This window comes from Cinclus cinclus, chromosome 2 (assembly GCF_963662255.1).
Source record: "Cinclus cinclus chromosome 2, bCinCin1.1, whole genome shotgun sequence".
Lineage (NCBI taxonomy): Eukaryota > Metazoa > Chordata > Aves > Passeriformes > Cinclidae > Cinclus > Cinclus cinclus.
In genome coordinates, this window is record NC_085047.1 from 92,014,777 (window position 1) to 92,029,224 (window position 14,448).

At 40.5% G+C, this 14,448-nt stretch overlaps 1 protein-coding gene across 2 annotated transcripts in view; it reads left to right on the forward strand.

Moving 5' to 3' along the window:
* The first annotated feature begins 848 nt into the window (after positions 1 to 848).
* GRTP1 (growth hormone regulated TBC protein 1) overlaps positions 849 to 14,448 on the forward strand; it is a 34,846-nt gene continuing 21,246 nt past the window's right edge. The window contains exons 1-3 of one of the 2 annotated variants that reach the window (XM_062487973.1): positions 849 to 954; positions 2,491 to 2,642; positions 8,548 to 8,706. In XM_062487973.1, coding sequence (XP_062343957.1) covers positions 917 to 954; positions 2,491 to 2,642; positions 8,548 to 8,706 — 349 coding nt within the window. In that variant the 5' untranslated portion in view covers positions 849 to 916. Of the gene's footprint in view, positions 955 to 1,651; positions 1,754 to 2,490; positions 2,643 to 8,547; positions 8,707 to 14,448 lie in introns of those variants that run through there. The other variant, XM_062487974.1, reaches the window with a different exon arrangement.

A 14,448-nucleotide genomic window follows, 5' to 3' on the forward strand; every position in this document is an offset into this window, starting at 1 on the left:
TTTTTTTGGTATAATTTTCTGTATTACTACTCCACATTTTTTTACAATCTACCACCTATTTAAATAATATCTAAATGAATGTTAATTTATGGTGGAAACTAATCAGCAGAAGCTGAAGTTGTCAATATTTCAGTGTAGTGGAAAAGGGTTCTTCACCCAGAGGATGGCTGGGCATTGGAACAAGTTCTCCAGGGAAGTGGTCACAGCACCAAACCTGATAGAGTTGAAGATGCATTTGGACAATGGACTCTCACACACAGGGTGTGACTCTCGGGTTGGCCTCTGCAGGGTCAGAAGTTGGGCTTTTTATGATCCTTGTGGGTCCACCTTTCAACTCAGAATATTCTGTGATTTTGTGATTATGGCTGTAATGAATAATTTGGGGAAATTAAAAAGAAGATTGTGACGATTTGAGGGGAAAAAAAAATAAATATCCCAAACTAACCAAGCAAACTTAAATAGTAGCTCAACCACCTCTTCTTCCTGCTTATGGGGAAATTCCTTGGGTTTGAAGAACTGTACCTGAAACCACTCTCCACCGGTACTAGTGAGACATTTCCCTCGTGCTAAAACATTTCGATTTCCCTCCCCCCCCCCAAGACGTGAATGAAATGTGACATACAGAAATATAAGCCGGGATCAGCAGCACACCCGCGGCTCGGTCCCGCGGGTGCGGAGCTCCGCTGCCCTGCCCGGCCCGGCCCGGCCCGGCCCGGCCCGGCCCTGCCCTGCCCGGCCCTGCCCTGCCCGGCCCTGCCCGCTGCCGGCCCGGGCACGGGGCGGGCCCGCCGGCTGCCCCCGCCCCTCGCAGCCGGCGGAGAGTTGAACTGGGGAGCCGGAGCTCGGCGCGGGGCCGCGGCTGCGGCGCTGCTCGGCCTGGGGAGCGCCCGCCCGCCGGGCGCCAGCGGGGCGGCCGATGGCGAGGAGAGAGGAGGAGCGGGACTGGGCGTACAGGTAGGGCTGCCCACGGCGCTGGGCTCCGGCCGCACGCGGAGGGCGAGCGGTGCCTCCCCGGGCGCTCGGAGCCCGCCCTGCCGGGGCTGCGGCCGGGGGAGCCCCCCCAGAACGGCCCGGGCGCGGCTGAGGGCAGCGAGCGCCCACCGCAACCTGCCCTGCCCGAGGGCAGCCGGAGAAGGTGGCTTCCCCAAACCCTTCCTCCGCACTTTTTTTTTTTTTCCCCCCCCCCCCCCCCCCCCCCCCCCTTCCTAACCTTCGGCATGGAGCGGAGCGTGAAATTAATCTGTGCTGCCTAGGCAGCCGTAAATGAGAGATGTGTGTTGATGGACGTGTGAGGGGGTTTTGTTGTGTGTGTGTTCTCATGTTCGGTGTCCTCAGAGAAACCTGTGTCGGGGGTCTCGTTGCTTTTTACACCTGTGGCGTTTGTGTCAGATTTGAGGAGTACACGAATGCTAAGGTGACTCTTCTAAACAGCCAACAGTGTATTAACAATTTGAGGTCTGAATATTTAATTGTTCCTCATCTGATTCATGTTTTTACTACCTGTGACGCTCCCGTGAGCCAGTTTTCCGAAGGCTGTGTCAGTGCTGCTCCATGGCCAAATTCCTTCGCCATGAATGAAACAGGCAGTGTTTTGGGAAGTTAAGTCCTGAAGTCTGTCTTGAAACCTTGTCTGACTGGACAGATCCCTCTGCCTGTTTAACTATTCTGTGAAGCCCTTTAATGTCCTGTACTCAGGTGATAATTTGCAGGTATGGAGCACCCTGGGAAGTTGCCATAAATCTAATTTGGCAAGGTGAGTTGATACATGAGATTCAGCCATGCAGTTCTGATAGTCTGTCATTATTGTGCTGCCTGAGATAATGTGCAGTAACACTGAACAAGTGTACAAGATAATGAAATAAGCATTTTGGTACTACTTGTGAAGAAGGTAGATTGGCACAAGGATTTGTCTTTTTTCCATATTGTAATTTTTCATGAAGATAATTTCAGAAATTACCCATTTAAGAAAAAAGTTTGTAACTTATTACACTTGTACTTTCTGTTGTTATTTTTCTGCACACAGCTGTCTGGAAAGAGAATTTAGGCTATACTGGAGCTATACCAGTTGTGCTGTACCTCATACTTTTCAACTCTCCACCTGTGTTGTGGAGAAAAATACCTTCCAAACTTTTTATGTGGAGGACATACAACACTTCAAATGTTTTTTAATTTTGTGTCAGTTTTGCACACAATGGGTTCTTTGCTCCAAAAGCTCCTTACTAAAAAAAAAAAAAAAAACAAAAAAAACCCCAGTGAAATCTGTGAAACTGACTGAATAGTGCATGTTTAAATTAATTTATTTAAACAATTTTGATATGCAAAATAGAGTGTAAAAGTTTGTGTAAAGTAGGCTTTTGCTGGGAGGAGCGAGTCTTGAGCTGCTTTCAGAAATAGCAACTGGAAATTATTTAAAGCATACTTGCCCTTTTTTTATTTCCTTCAGCTGTAGGTATGTAGAAACATTATTATAGGAATTCCCTTTTTTTGTAGGATTGATCCATATGGTTTTGAAAGGCCAGAAGACTTTGATTATGCATCCTATGAAGCATTCTTTTCCAGATACCTAGTGGTACTCACTAGAAGAGCAATAAAATGGTCCAAGCTCCTAAAGGGGAAAAACAATATACAGAAGAGTTTAAAAGGTGAGCTTCATGTCTCCTTATAGGTAAAAGTGTGTTATGTTAGGATTCAATAGGTTTGTCTTTTTGAATGTTGAATACTATTTCTGTCTTCAAATGAAAACCAGTAGTATAAACAGTAATGATGCATAAGCAAGTATGCTGTTGTCAGAGGGATTTCATTGAAACCTTCTGAAGGAGTAATCCCTCTTCAGCAAACTAATATCTTGTTAAATCTGTAACCCAACTATTGTGGCCTCTGGCACTCCAAGATGCTGTTTTGCAGCTGTTGGCTGTATTGTTCTCTGTGCTCTGTTTAAAAAGATATGAGATTATGTAGAAGATGCTGTCTTGAACCCCAGGGATCAGGATGTCAGTTGCTTCCTCTTTGAAAGTTTTTTTAGGCCGCTGAGATTTTCTAGCTCTCCTTATGCTCCTTTTGTAAAATGACATGCACTATGCACACAAAAAAGTGTGTGCTAAGAACTGATGACAAGTGCCTTACGAAGTGAAGAAAGTAAGATTAATGCAAGGGCTAATGCAACATTGGATAAAATGCTGATGGAAGTGTTAATGTCTGCTTCAAAGAGCATGAAAACTTCTAGTAATGTTTAATCTTGCAAGAGATACAGGTAGAAATAAATGGAGAGAGAGTCAGAAGGCAAAGCTAGAGGGTGGAGTTTCCTCCCACTCTCTCTCTGGGTTATTTTTTTATATAAGCATCTAAATTTTCCTATTTGCTCTAAATCGTGCTAATCAGGTTGCTTCTTCTCTGAAGTATGTTGAAGAAAAATGGAGTATAACCAAGCAAAAATTAATCAGGCATTGTAATGTAGGTAAAGTATTTAGAGCTGTGCTCTAAGGTGAAACCTTTGGCTGGTGATTCTGATGGTTTTGTTGCTTTGGGGTTGATTTTTTTTTTTCCTTGGCACCAGAAATGGGATGATAACTAGTGAGACATTTTAAATATAAAAGTGTATTTTGTGTAAAATTTGTTTTAAGGGTGAGAAATTCCAGAAAATGTAGGTTTGAGCTGTAAGTGCTAGATCATATGCTGCTAACCAGATAGTATCTACTTCTATATTATTTTTTCTTACAAATGTAATGATGCTTTTTATGGGATGTCAAGTTTGAATGTAGAAAGAACTTTGTACTATTTTGAATTAGTAAGGATTTTGAGCTTTTAAAGAACTTAGTCTTCTCATTGAGGAAAAATAATCTCAGTTTTGATTCATACCCTTCTCTTAATGTGTGAGTGATAACAGTGGCAGGTTTTATCAATTTCTGTGAGTTCATTTCATTTATCTTTCATTGTGTTCCCAGTTTTAGTATTTTAGAAACAGAATGTTACTGTGATACTAACAGTGTGAATGCCTTTGTTCTTATTTTGGAGACAAAACTTTGACCAAATATCTTAACTTGTCCACCAGGCTTCAGAACCAATGGTCATGCTGCCCCACTGGGCACATAATGGCAGCAGCCTTTAACATGGCTTTGATTGTTTTCAGGAGGTTGCTCTTTGTGAAAACTGGGATTCTATAAATCCACTGAGGGAACACAGGCAATAGCTCTGGACTGTGACAAGTCCTTGTGAGCTGGTGCATCATCTTTGATGTTACTGACCTTTGCTAAAGATACCTGGCTTTCTAGGCTATGGAGTCTCACATATACATGTAATTCCAGGCAGAGTGACAAGAATAAGTAATATTGAAGAAATGTAGTCTGAATATAGGTTTAGGGTTATTACAAGAAGCTTTCTGCATTAGCCTCATCTGATACCTCAGAGGAGAAGAGTAAAAGGTTGACCTGTGCTATGAACTGATTTTTAAACACTTTCCTTCTCATTTCAGTATTAAGATTGAAACCTGTGACATGCACATGGAATTGTGTAAGCAGGTGTGTGCTTTATCCTGCAAGATGATTATACAGTGATTTCCTTGCAGGCAAATACCAGCAGCTCTGCTGGTTATTCACTGAATTTCCCCTCCTCCAGGACCTGACTGCATTGCTATGAAGCTTTGCTCAGAGCTGCTGGCTCTGCCATAATCTTAAACTGAGAGGAATATTTGATTTGCCACTTCCCTCCCCAAGCGCAGTAGCTGTGAACCAATGTTGTATGTCCTGCTGTGAGTAGGTATGAGAGAGACAGTGTATGTGTGATATCTCAGTAGTTCCACACCCATTTGTCTACACACAGAGAAGCTCATAATTTCTGCCCAGGCAAACAGGGAGAGGTGATGACTTGTGTTAATTTTCGAGTTTGGAAATGTGGCATGTTCACATGCAACTGAATTTGCCTCATATCTAGGGTGGTTTGTAGGTATATAATTCTGTGCCACTATAAAGAAAAAGAATTAAACTATGTTTTAACAGTTATAATTAAGCAGTGCATTCTGTTGTTCTGTACTGCAGCATGCGGGTAGAGTAGGTCATAGGAATTTGGCTGACAGTTCCTTTCACTCATTCTCCAGTCTCCTTCTTTTCGTTATTTTTCTGGTATTGTTTCCCCCCCTCACCCTTATCTTCACCTTGTTTCCACTGCACATGAGGTTATAATCATTGTTTGTCACTTGCCTTCTTTCTGTTTCTCTCTCCCTCTGCCACTACTGAGATTCTCCTAGTTTTTTTCTTTGTTTCATTAAGCTCTGTCTTTATGAGATGAAAATACAGCCTTCTGCTCTGTTTTGTTTATAGGTGGGCAACAAACTAACATAATTGCTCAAACTATCCTAATTCTGGCCAAAATCATGCTACACAAAGGAATTTGGATGTCGGTGTACTAGTCAGAAGTGACCAGAGCAGAAGACTCTGATCTTTGATAAAATACAGTGAAAGGGAAAAGTAAATGTATTAAACAGTGGTTATAACATGAGCACTTCCATTCCAGGCTGGGGCTTGATGTAAGGAAAGCCAGTTTGACTGGAACTTTAACATTTACAGCACTTATATGCTCTGTTTCTTCTGTTATGTATTCATGAAATAAAGCTTTCAGTTCCATGTATGCTGTTTCCAGTTCTCTTACAGAATTTTTCTTCTAGGGCCCAAGTTTATTTCCTCAACATTCAACAGTAATTGTTAGTACCTGAAAAAGTAGAAGTGCAGATGCTTCTCAAAATCACACCTTCCAATATATTTTAGATGAGATAGTTTTTGGTTTTAAGTGTTTGGAGTTTTTTTGCTATATAAACTGAGTCTATGCTGTAGAGGGAAACAATGTTAATGGGGGGAAAAGGGCAATGCAACACTTACCTTGAAGCCAAAGTCTCCAAAATTCTCATATTCTACCATCAAACAAGGACAGGCTGGTCGAAATGACTTATTTTTACATCTTGTTACTATAAGTAGTGTACAGTATCAGAAAAATGTTATTTTTTGCATATTTTTCACTTGAAGTTACTTTGGGTATTTATCATCCCTTTTAGGCTGCTACCTTCTCAGGCAGCTGTTTGTTCATGTAAAAAGGAAACCTCATTCATAAAGTGTGACTCTAAACTTGTGAAACTGGCACAAAGTGTCAGAGGCAATTGAATTATTAAGCAGGGGGGAGGGTTTCCTAAAAATTGATGTTTCATATTTTGTTAATGAACAGAGGCAAAAATTTTACCTAAAGATATTTCCCACCTATGTATGTTCTAGAAATTAGACCACATACTATGGTTGTCCTGAAAGTGATTCTGTGTGCAGTGCTTGGGGGTGTTCAAGAGTGCTGCTTTTGAGATCAAGCCCTTGGTTTACAAGTGACATTGGATGTGTGGGTGGAGACCCATGCATGATCTGGCTTCATCTGGGAAAGCTTCTCAGATGTTACAGTGGGAGGATATTCTGCAGTGTGAACTGTTGTTGTGGGCTTCTTTGTTCCCAAGGATAATGTGGAAGAGAACCTATATATCTACATATATTTGTATAAGCACAATTCTATGTATAGGATATGATATATCTATGTCTTATCTACATATATAAATTATATCTATTAAACTGCAGCTGTCCTTCTTTTCAAAACTAATTTGCTGCTTCTGAATGCCAGTTTGCAGATCCTAGCAAGTATTATAATGGTGGGAGGGAAAAAAAGCACAATGTAAAGGGCTTTTGCATTCCTCAGGGAGTAAGGGAGCTGGGTCAGTAGTCACTTGGGGTCATACAAGCCCCTGGCTATTGCCATGAGAACGATGACACTGAGGAATAATGAGTGTGTGCTGTGCTGCAGGCTGCTTTCCCCTTGTGCCACTGTCAAAGGCTTGTCCATGCTTCTCTTGAATTTCGTGTGTATTGTTGGATATCAGTGTTGACTGTGCTTCCAGAATTTACAATTGTTCCCGAAAAAAATACAATTGGGATTTTTTGTTAAAATGTGACCATTCAGTATTTTGTTTCTAGGCTCATCTGAATGTCTCTTGTTTACCTAATTAGTAAAGACTAGTCTTTGATAGTCATTCCTGTATTTGCTGTAATTTATAGGACTTCTTGAGCATTAGAGTTCAAAGTCTTGTTAAAAAGATGAAGTGGGGATTATTAAACCACCATGGAAACAAGTGAATTATTTCCAGTCTAAAAGAAGGTTATAGTTAAGGTAACTTTACAGCTAGAACTGTAGTCTGTAACTCGTAATATAAATCCTCATTGAAAAGCTAAACAAAAATTTTACCCTGAAGACCAGGCATTTATTACAAATACATTTCTTTGAGAGACAACACCAGATTTTAGGTGGGTGAAATGCTCATTATATGGGCATGTTTATGTTGGGTAACACAGGGGAAGCAGCTTTGGGTCCTAAAGGATAGGCAGTAATTAGGTGGAATGTATTTAGAAGGTGTCTGGCTGAGTTGCACAACCTTGCTTCACTCTGCTGTTTTTAAGACCTTTAATTTAGGCAGCATTTATTGCAGAACCGTGTGATTCAATAAAATCTGGCTAGGTAGTGATATTGTGTGTGGGTGGAATAAAAATTCCCACTCAGATTTGAGTCCCATAAAATGTAGAGAGGAGGAGTTGATGCTTTTATTGATACAACATGATTCATTTAGTACAAAATGTCTGTTTTATTTGTCATTTTCTTCTCCCTGAAAAAAAAGAAGAATCTCAAACATTCAGCTGTCTTTTTGGATCAGAAAAGGTAACACTGATTTAGGATTATGTACCAATAAGCAGTATTGACTCCTTAATATTTTTCATACCATTCCCAGGAGGAAGCTGCTTTTGTTGCCTGATGCTTCTTCCTGTAATCTTGCATCATAGTTATTTACACTGAAACATCTGCTTAAAAAAAAAAACCCTGAAGCACACCCTTGTGATGAAAATGATGCAGGAGATAAGAACTACTGTAGATTTGAAAAGACTTCCACAGCTATTCTAGGAAAAGTCATCACTGCTCATTTCCAGGTTTTCCAGGGCTCATTTAGACAGGAGGCACTTATTTCCTATTCCTCAATTTCTGCTGTATTTCAGTGGTCAGGGGCTAAGCTGAAGCCCTAGGGTTATGGTAATATGGCCATTGATGTTAGAGCTGAATGGACAGAGCCATCATGGCAGAAGCTACTGCTGATGTAGGAAAAATCAAGTCAGTGCTTGTCTGAAGGAAAAAGGACAAATATCAAGGGGAAACCTTGCTGCTTGTATCTCCATTCAGAAAACTAGAGAGGAAATACTCAAAATTTTAATAAGGGAAGAGAGGAGGGAGGAAAACTTGAGCCTGAAGATCTGAGGGGGGCAGTCTGAGTGACAAGAATTTAGGAGTGAATCTAGAATATACTAGGCAGCTGAGAAGTAAATGCTTATCCTAAGGTGGTAGCATAGGAGAGGAAATAACTCTTGTCTGGAGATAATTGTTTCCTATAACTTCAGGCTGCTCATTTAAAAAATAGTAATACAGATGGATTTTTTTTACAAATTTATTTTTAAATGAACAAACAAAACCATACTTCTTGTCTTGCAGTGAAGAGATATATCAGGAAAGGCATCCCCAATGAGCACCGTGCATTGGTCTGGATGATTGTGAGTGGGGCCCAAACCAACATGGAACAAAACCCTGGGTATTACCACAGACTGCTTGAAGGAGAGAAGAATGCCAAGCTGCTTGAAGCAATCAAAACAGGTTATTCTCTTGATAATGCTGTTTGTCTGTATTTATCTATCCTATGTCCTTAAGTGGTAGAGATCAAGTTGTGTCATGGAAAACTTACTGTTTCTGTATAGTGGTTTAAGTGCTGAATTAATACTTAAATTAGATTAACCATAAGCTCTTTAACAGCACAGATCTTTCCAGGTTCATCATGTGGTTAAAAGCATTAAGGAATGCTTTTAAGGAAGATTAGAAATTATTTGAGAAGGAATAACCTAAAAAACATTACAGTGTCATCTAAGTGGTTGAAGAGTTGGAACTTTGAGCCATGCACCTGCCTTTGAGTCTGGTTCTCCTGAATTCTGTCCCATTGGACACTGGAGAAACAGCAGGGATGGTTGAAGATGTGGTACGGAGGCCTATATGAGGCTGGTGAAGTATGCTAGGATTTCAGGTTGAGTAAGAAGACTGATGAGAAAAAGCATTCATTTATATGAATTATATATTATATATATATTATTATATAATATATATTAATTTATATTAATTATAAATGGTGCAAAGAGGGCGAATGAGGAGCAATTGTTACTTGTTTCTTGCAACATAAGGACCAAGGACACTGAGTGAAATTTGCCATGCTGTGGGTTTAGAAGAGTTATGGCATTTGTTACTGTGCTGCAGAAGTTAGAAGTATGAACTGATTTAAAAAGGAGTTTGATAAACTGAGAGGTGGGGGAATCCACTTGATGCATGAAATATTAAACACTAAATGTAAATCCCTGGGAGAAATGTAGGAGGTGAAACACCCCTCCTCTACTAATCTGTTTCCATGTGTGCTTTCTGTGAACTCTGGCCGATACTGATGGCAGGGTATAAGGGCAACCAGACCTGTGGCTGGCCCAGTGGGATGCAAAAGGCAGTAGGTGAGAACAAACAAGCAGGAGTTTGATGTAGCTGATACTTGTCCTGAAACCTGCTACAGCAGAACCTTTGTGATGAAGCTGATATTGGCTGAATTGCCCAATTAAGAAGGCAAGAGGTTGGGCTGTGCTCCAGAACAATACTGAGGTTATTTGGTTGGAAAGGCAGGTTGTCTTTTTCCTCATGCAAAAACCCAAGTACTTAAAGTTTGGGCTTCATGGATTTTTATTTAAGTTGGATAAGCATCCAAACACTTTTGGTTTATGCAGAGTTTCTTTTTTGCCTTTCTCTGCAACAGCAGTACTTTGGGCTTTTGGGACTACATGCCTTAGTAAGGTATTTTGGAGCATAAACTTCATGTTCCTATGAATAATGGAGACTAGCCAGAAATCTGCAGGCTTATGTCCTGCTCAGAACTAGAAAAAGTAGAGCTCTTACTATGAATAAAGAGGGAGCTAGTAAGATGACTTTCTAAAGCCCACCTTGGTAAGGGCCTGGAGAAGCATAAAACTATTTAATTTGCATAAAATTGCTGCAAGAGACAGTTGAAAACTACTTTTTTCCAGTACTAGACAAAGACATGAAGGGTCAGTAGATGACTTTCCACACAGGTTAAAATGAAATAAAAATATTTTTGTGGGGGGAGAAATATTTTGGGGGGGTGATGATAAAGATCTGTTTGTGAATTATGGAGGAAAAAAGGTTTCGAAAGAGCTACTTCATTGATAGGAAAACTGCAGAAGAGCAAATTAACATAGAGCAAGTGAGGGAAAAGATAAAGAAAAATGGTTTGGAAGACTTTATTGGAGGGGGAAAAAATATGATGAAGACCTCAGATGCTCCTTCTTCAGAAAAGAAGAACCAGTGTGGACACAGGAGAGATGAAAGAAACAAAGTTCTTAAGGTGAATGTTAACTTTGTGGTTAGTATGTTTAATAAACTTGTGCTCCTGTTGACTGTGCACATTTTGTAGTGGGCTTTGGTTGAGGAGTTTGTGTGAATTCTTGCCTTTCATTTTGTTTCTTCAAGTATTGTTTTCCCATTACTGCAGTTGTTTTTAATAGTAAAGCAAGATAAGATGTAGAATCATACTGCTGTTCGTTTTCATGTTTGCAATTTCCAGAATTTTCATGCAACTGTGCTGTGTTTATTCCCACAGCTGTAAAGTTACAGCCCAGAGCAGTGCTGGGGTTTATAAACAGGACAACAACAATCACATTTTTTTCTCTTTTTTTTCCCAGGGGAGGGGCAGGAGGACAAAGCCGACCAAAGACTTTATTTCAAATTCAATTTAAAGTGTGTAAGAGCCAATGTGTCCTCTTCCTTTCCCATGCCCAGAAGCTGCAAACAATTTTCCTGTCTGTTTGAAACTTGTTTTCATGTGAGAAAATCTTTAATGAGGTATATCTGGGTTAAAAAGGGCAGGTAGACTGTGTGAAGAAATGGTCTAATCTTTAAAGAAAAATCTGCTTAGTAATACCAACGGAAGTCTTTCAGCTAGTTAAATCTGCAGTCTGTTCTCTCACCATTTTTGACCTTAAACTTCACGATTCTGAACTGATGAGCTTTATTGCTACTGTGTTTTGTATGGTATTTGCTGTTGGAGCATTTTTGGTTTTTTAATAAAAAGGTAAGAGGGAACAGGCTTCTTACTCTAACCATTAAAAATTATCTTAAAGAATGCAGGTGCCTAAATTTTTTTATCTTAGTTTACGTAAACATTTAGAAGGGCATGCATTCCAACCGCACTTTGCTTTTCATGCCCTCTCATAGGAAAGTTTAGTAGGACAAATTATGTTGTAAGGTAAAAAGTTGCTGTCCTTGTAATGCAGAGGGTACATCCTGGGTATAAAAAGACTGGAGTGTAACTTGTAGCTTCCCTGGAGTATACCCCCCCTTAGGCTGGGCCGTTTTGAATTTTAGCTCTTGTATTTTGTCTTTTCTCTCCATTGAAAAAACACATTTTTGGACAGAAGTGTGTCTGTGTCTGCAAGTGCTCAGGCATGTACATGCAGCTAATCTGTGTTTCCACTCTTGCATTTCATGGAGAGGAATTGTAGGTGCTGTCAAACCTACGATTTGATACTTGTCAGTCAGTCCCAGACCCTGAGCTGTGCTGTGTGATAGCTGGCATAAGGATCTGACTGTGGATTGGATGATAGTTACCAGATCTTAATTGAGTTTGATAGGTTCAGGAAAGCAATTCAAACAGTGATCATTGCCATTTCACTGGAGACAGGGAGTATTTTACTATCAAAGCACTAAGAACTTCTCTGAAGCTTCCCTGAAGCTGAGTGGAAGTTGGGAATTTTCAGGTGAGTCTGAGGCGTTTCACCATGCAAGAGGAAGGGGGAAGAGCACTGTCAGCTCTTGTGGCTCTCTGTAAGAGGAGCCCTGTTAGGTTGTATCCAAACAGCTGGCTCATCTGGTCTTTGGCCTACCAGAACAGCTGAAGGGAGAACTGAAGTAGTAAAGTGTGTAGTGATACTTCCTCAGAGTGTTTTTCCTAGTCTCCAGTTTTCTGCTGTTTGGAGAGTTGCCAAGACATATGCTGCATTGTTGTACCTAATAATGCTGGATGGGAAAAAATTCACAAAAACCCTTTTGGTTGCTTCTTTTTCATGTTGTTTACCTTGCTTATGATTTTGCAGATTTGTGCTGTCTCAGTGCTGTTAAGCATCTGCCTCTAAACTAGGAGCTTTTATCCACCTGGCTTTATGCTATGTGTGGTAGCCATTTTATATCTGTGGTCTTCCTTGTTGCCATTCTTTTCTGTAATGTCTCTCATTCTGGTATCATCTTCTGGAGATGAAGGGAACTGGAATTTATGCATGTGTTTCTCAGATTTATACAGTGGCAATAATGTTCTTTTGTAGGACATCCTAACCCTATAGGCTTTCTTGATTGCTAAAAACTCTTGAACTGTTACTTGGTAGTGGGGATTGTGAGGCTCAATTTTTCTGACTTTAGTTAATGACGGACTTGGCCTTAATTTAAAACAAACACACCCCTCAAGCCTCCAAAACAATTTATAGTTCCAGGAGTTTCAGGGAAAAGCTTGACCTTGACTGCTAAATACTCAGATGTAACAAATTTAAAATATCTTTTCAAGTATACTGTTTTTACGAGTTGCAGTTTATGGCCTAACCTCATTATTCTGGATTTGCAGTGGAGTTTGAGTGCTTGTAGTTGATAGTTGAAGTGAATTTTTGCTCTGCTCTCTACTATGTAAAAAAAAGAAAAAAATACCTGCCTGGAAGCTCTTCAGAGCAGATGTATATCACAAATGTAGCAGTGGCAAAGAAATGTCCATAAGTGGAGAAGGATATGTTAGTTATAAAAACACTTGTGTAATTTATTGACCACCTGTGTCTTGGAGTGGGAAGCACCTGGATATTAAAATGAAAGTGCCATGAATTAGGAAATGTATTCTTAAATTAAGCACTCCCACTAAAACCATTTGTGGGTTCCTCTCCCTGCCTCCAGTTGGAGGGAAGAAAGGCAAAGATCATGGGTTGAGATAAGAACAATTTACTGGAAACAGCAATGAAATACAAAAATGAACAGTAACAGCAATATTAATAACAAAAGGAATATGAAACAATTCACACAGAAAGAAATTATAATAGTCACTACCAGGTGGCTCCCTCTGCCACTTCCTCTGCTGGATGGAACCCCTTCTCCCTGGAAGACAGTCACTTTCCCAGCCCCCAGCAATGATGAGGTGGTATAGAATAACCTCCAGGCCCTATAGCCACACCCCCTCACAACTACTGCAGAAATTAACTCTGTCCTGGCTGGAATAAGGAGAAAAAAGGAGGGATGAGATAGCAAGGTGAAGAAGGTTGTCTTGTAGATGCCTGACTTTTGAAGTAGGATCTAGGAAAAGCACAAGACTGGTTCCAAGAGCATTGGTTTTCTGGACTGTGCTTTCAAATCCGTTTGCTCCAGAAATAGCATCAATGATGGTGGTTCTTGGTACTGAAATAGATTTCTGTTTTATAAACTGAGACTAATGTGTTCTGCCTGTTTGTGTTACTGAATGAGGCAGAAATACTGCAGACCTGTGAGAGGGTAGAAAGAAGCCAATGGTCTTCTCATGGTTGCTGCAAGGAGATAAATCAGCAGGAAAGCTGTTGGTTGATTTTGTTTCATAGCAGCATAAAACTGCCTGCTCAGAGAGCTGAAAGATTGTAAAATAAATTGCTATTGGGATTTAATCAGAATTTACTACAAAAGAGTAGCTAGTCTTCTCATTGTGACCTTCTTGGTTCTGTGCTCCCATCCCTAGTTTATTTGTTGGCAGCAGGTCTGCACATAATGACAAGATAGTCATAATTTTGGGATTTATCTAGCAGTGTAAGATTATAATGTTCATTTTGCCCTGATTTTTTTTTTTTCCCCTCCCCTGCCAAACTGGACTAGTTGAGGCTGTGCTCCTTTGGACAGTAATGTCCTAAGAGCAAAGCAGATTAATGAACAGTTGGTCAGAGGGTAGGTTGTGCAGAACGTGAGGAGGTGTTTGGATATCTCCCCTGGAACAAGTGTATTAAAGTGGATGTAAGTGATGAAGCCAAATGAACAGCCCTTACCTGCTCCTACCATTCGCCTCAAGTCATCTCTGACCCTCATCTTGTAGCATGGTAAAACGTATTGGCTTGTGTGTGCCTGTGGAGTGGGTTGAGTTCCCTCACCTTGAGTCAGAGGAGCCTCAGAACTGGAGGAGGAGGGAGAGCAAATGGAGCAGAAAGGGCAGGATGGAGAGGGAGTGGGATGCTCTGCTCTTGTGCTCAAAGTAATAATCTGGCACAAGGAGTCCTGTGAGACCATGCTCCATATCTTCTATTAAGGGTA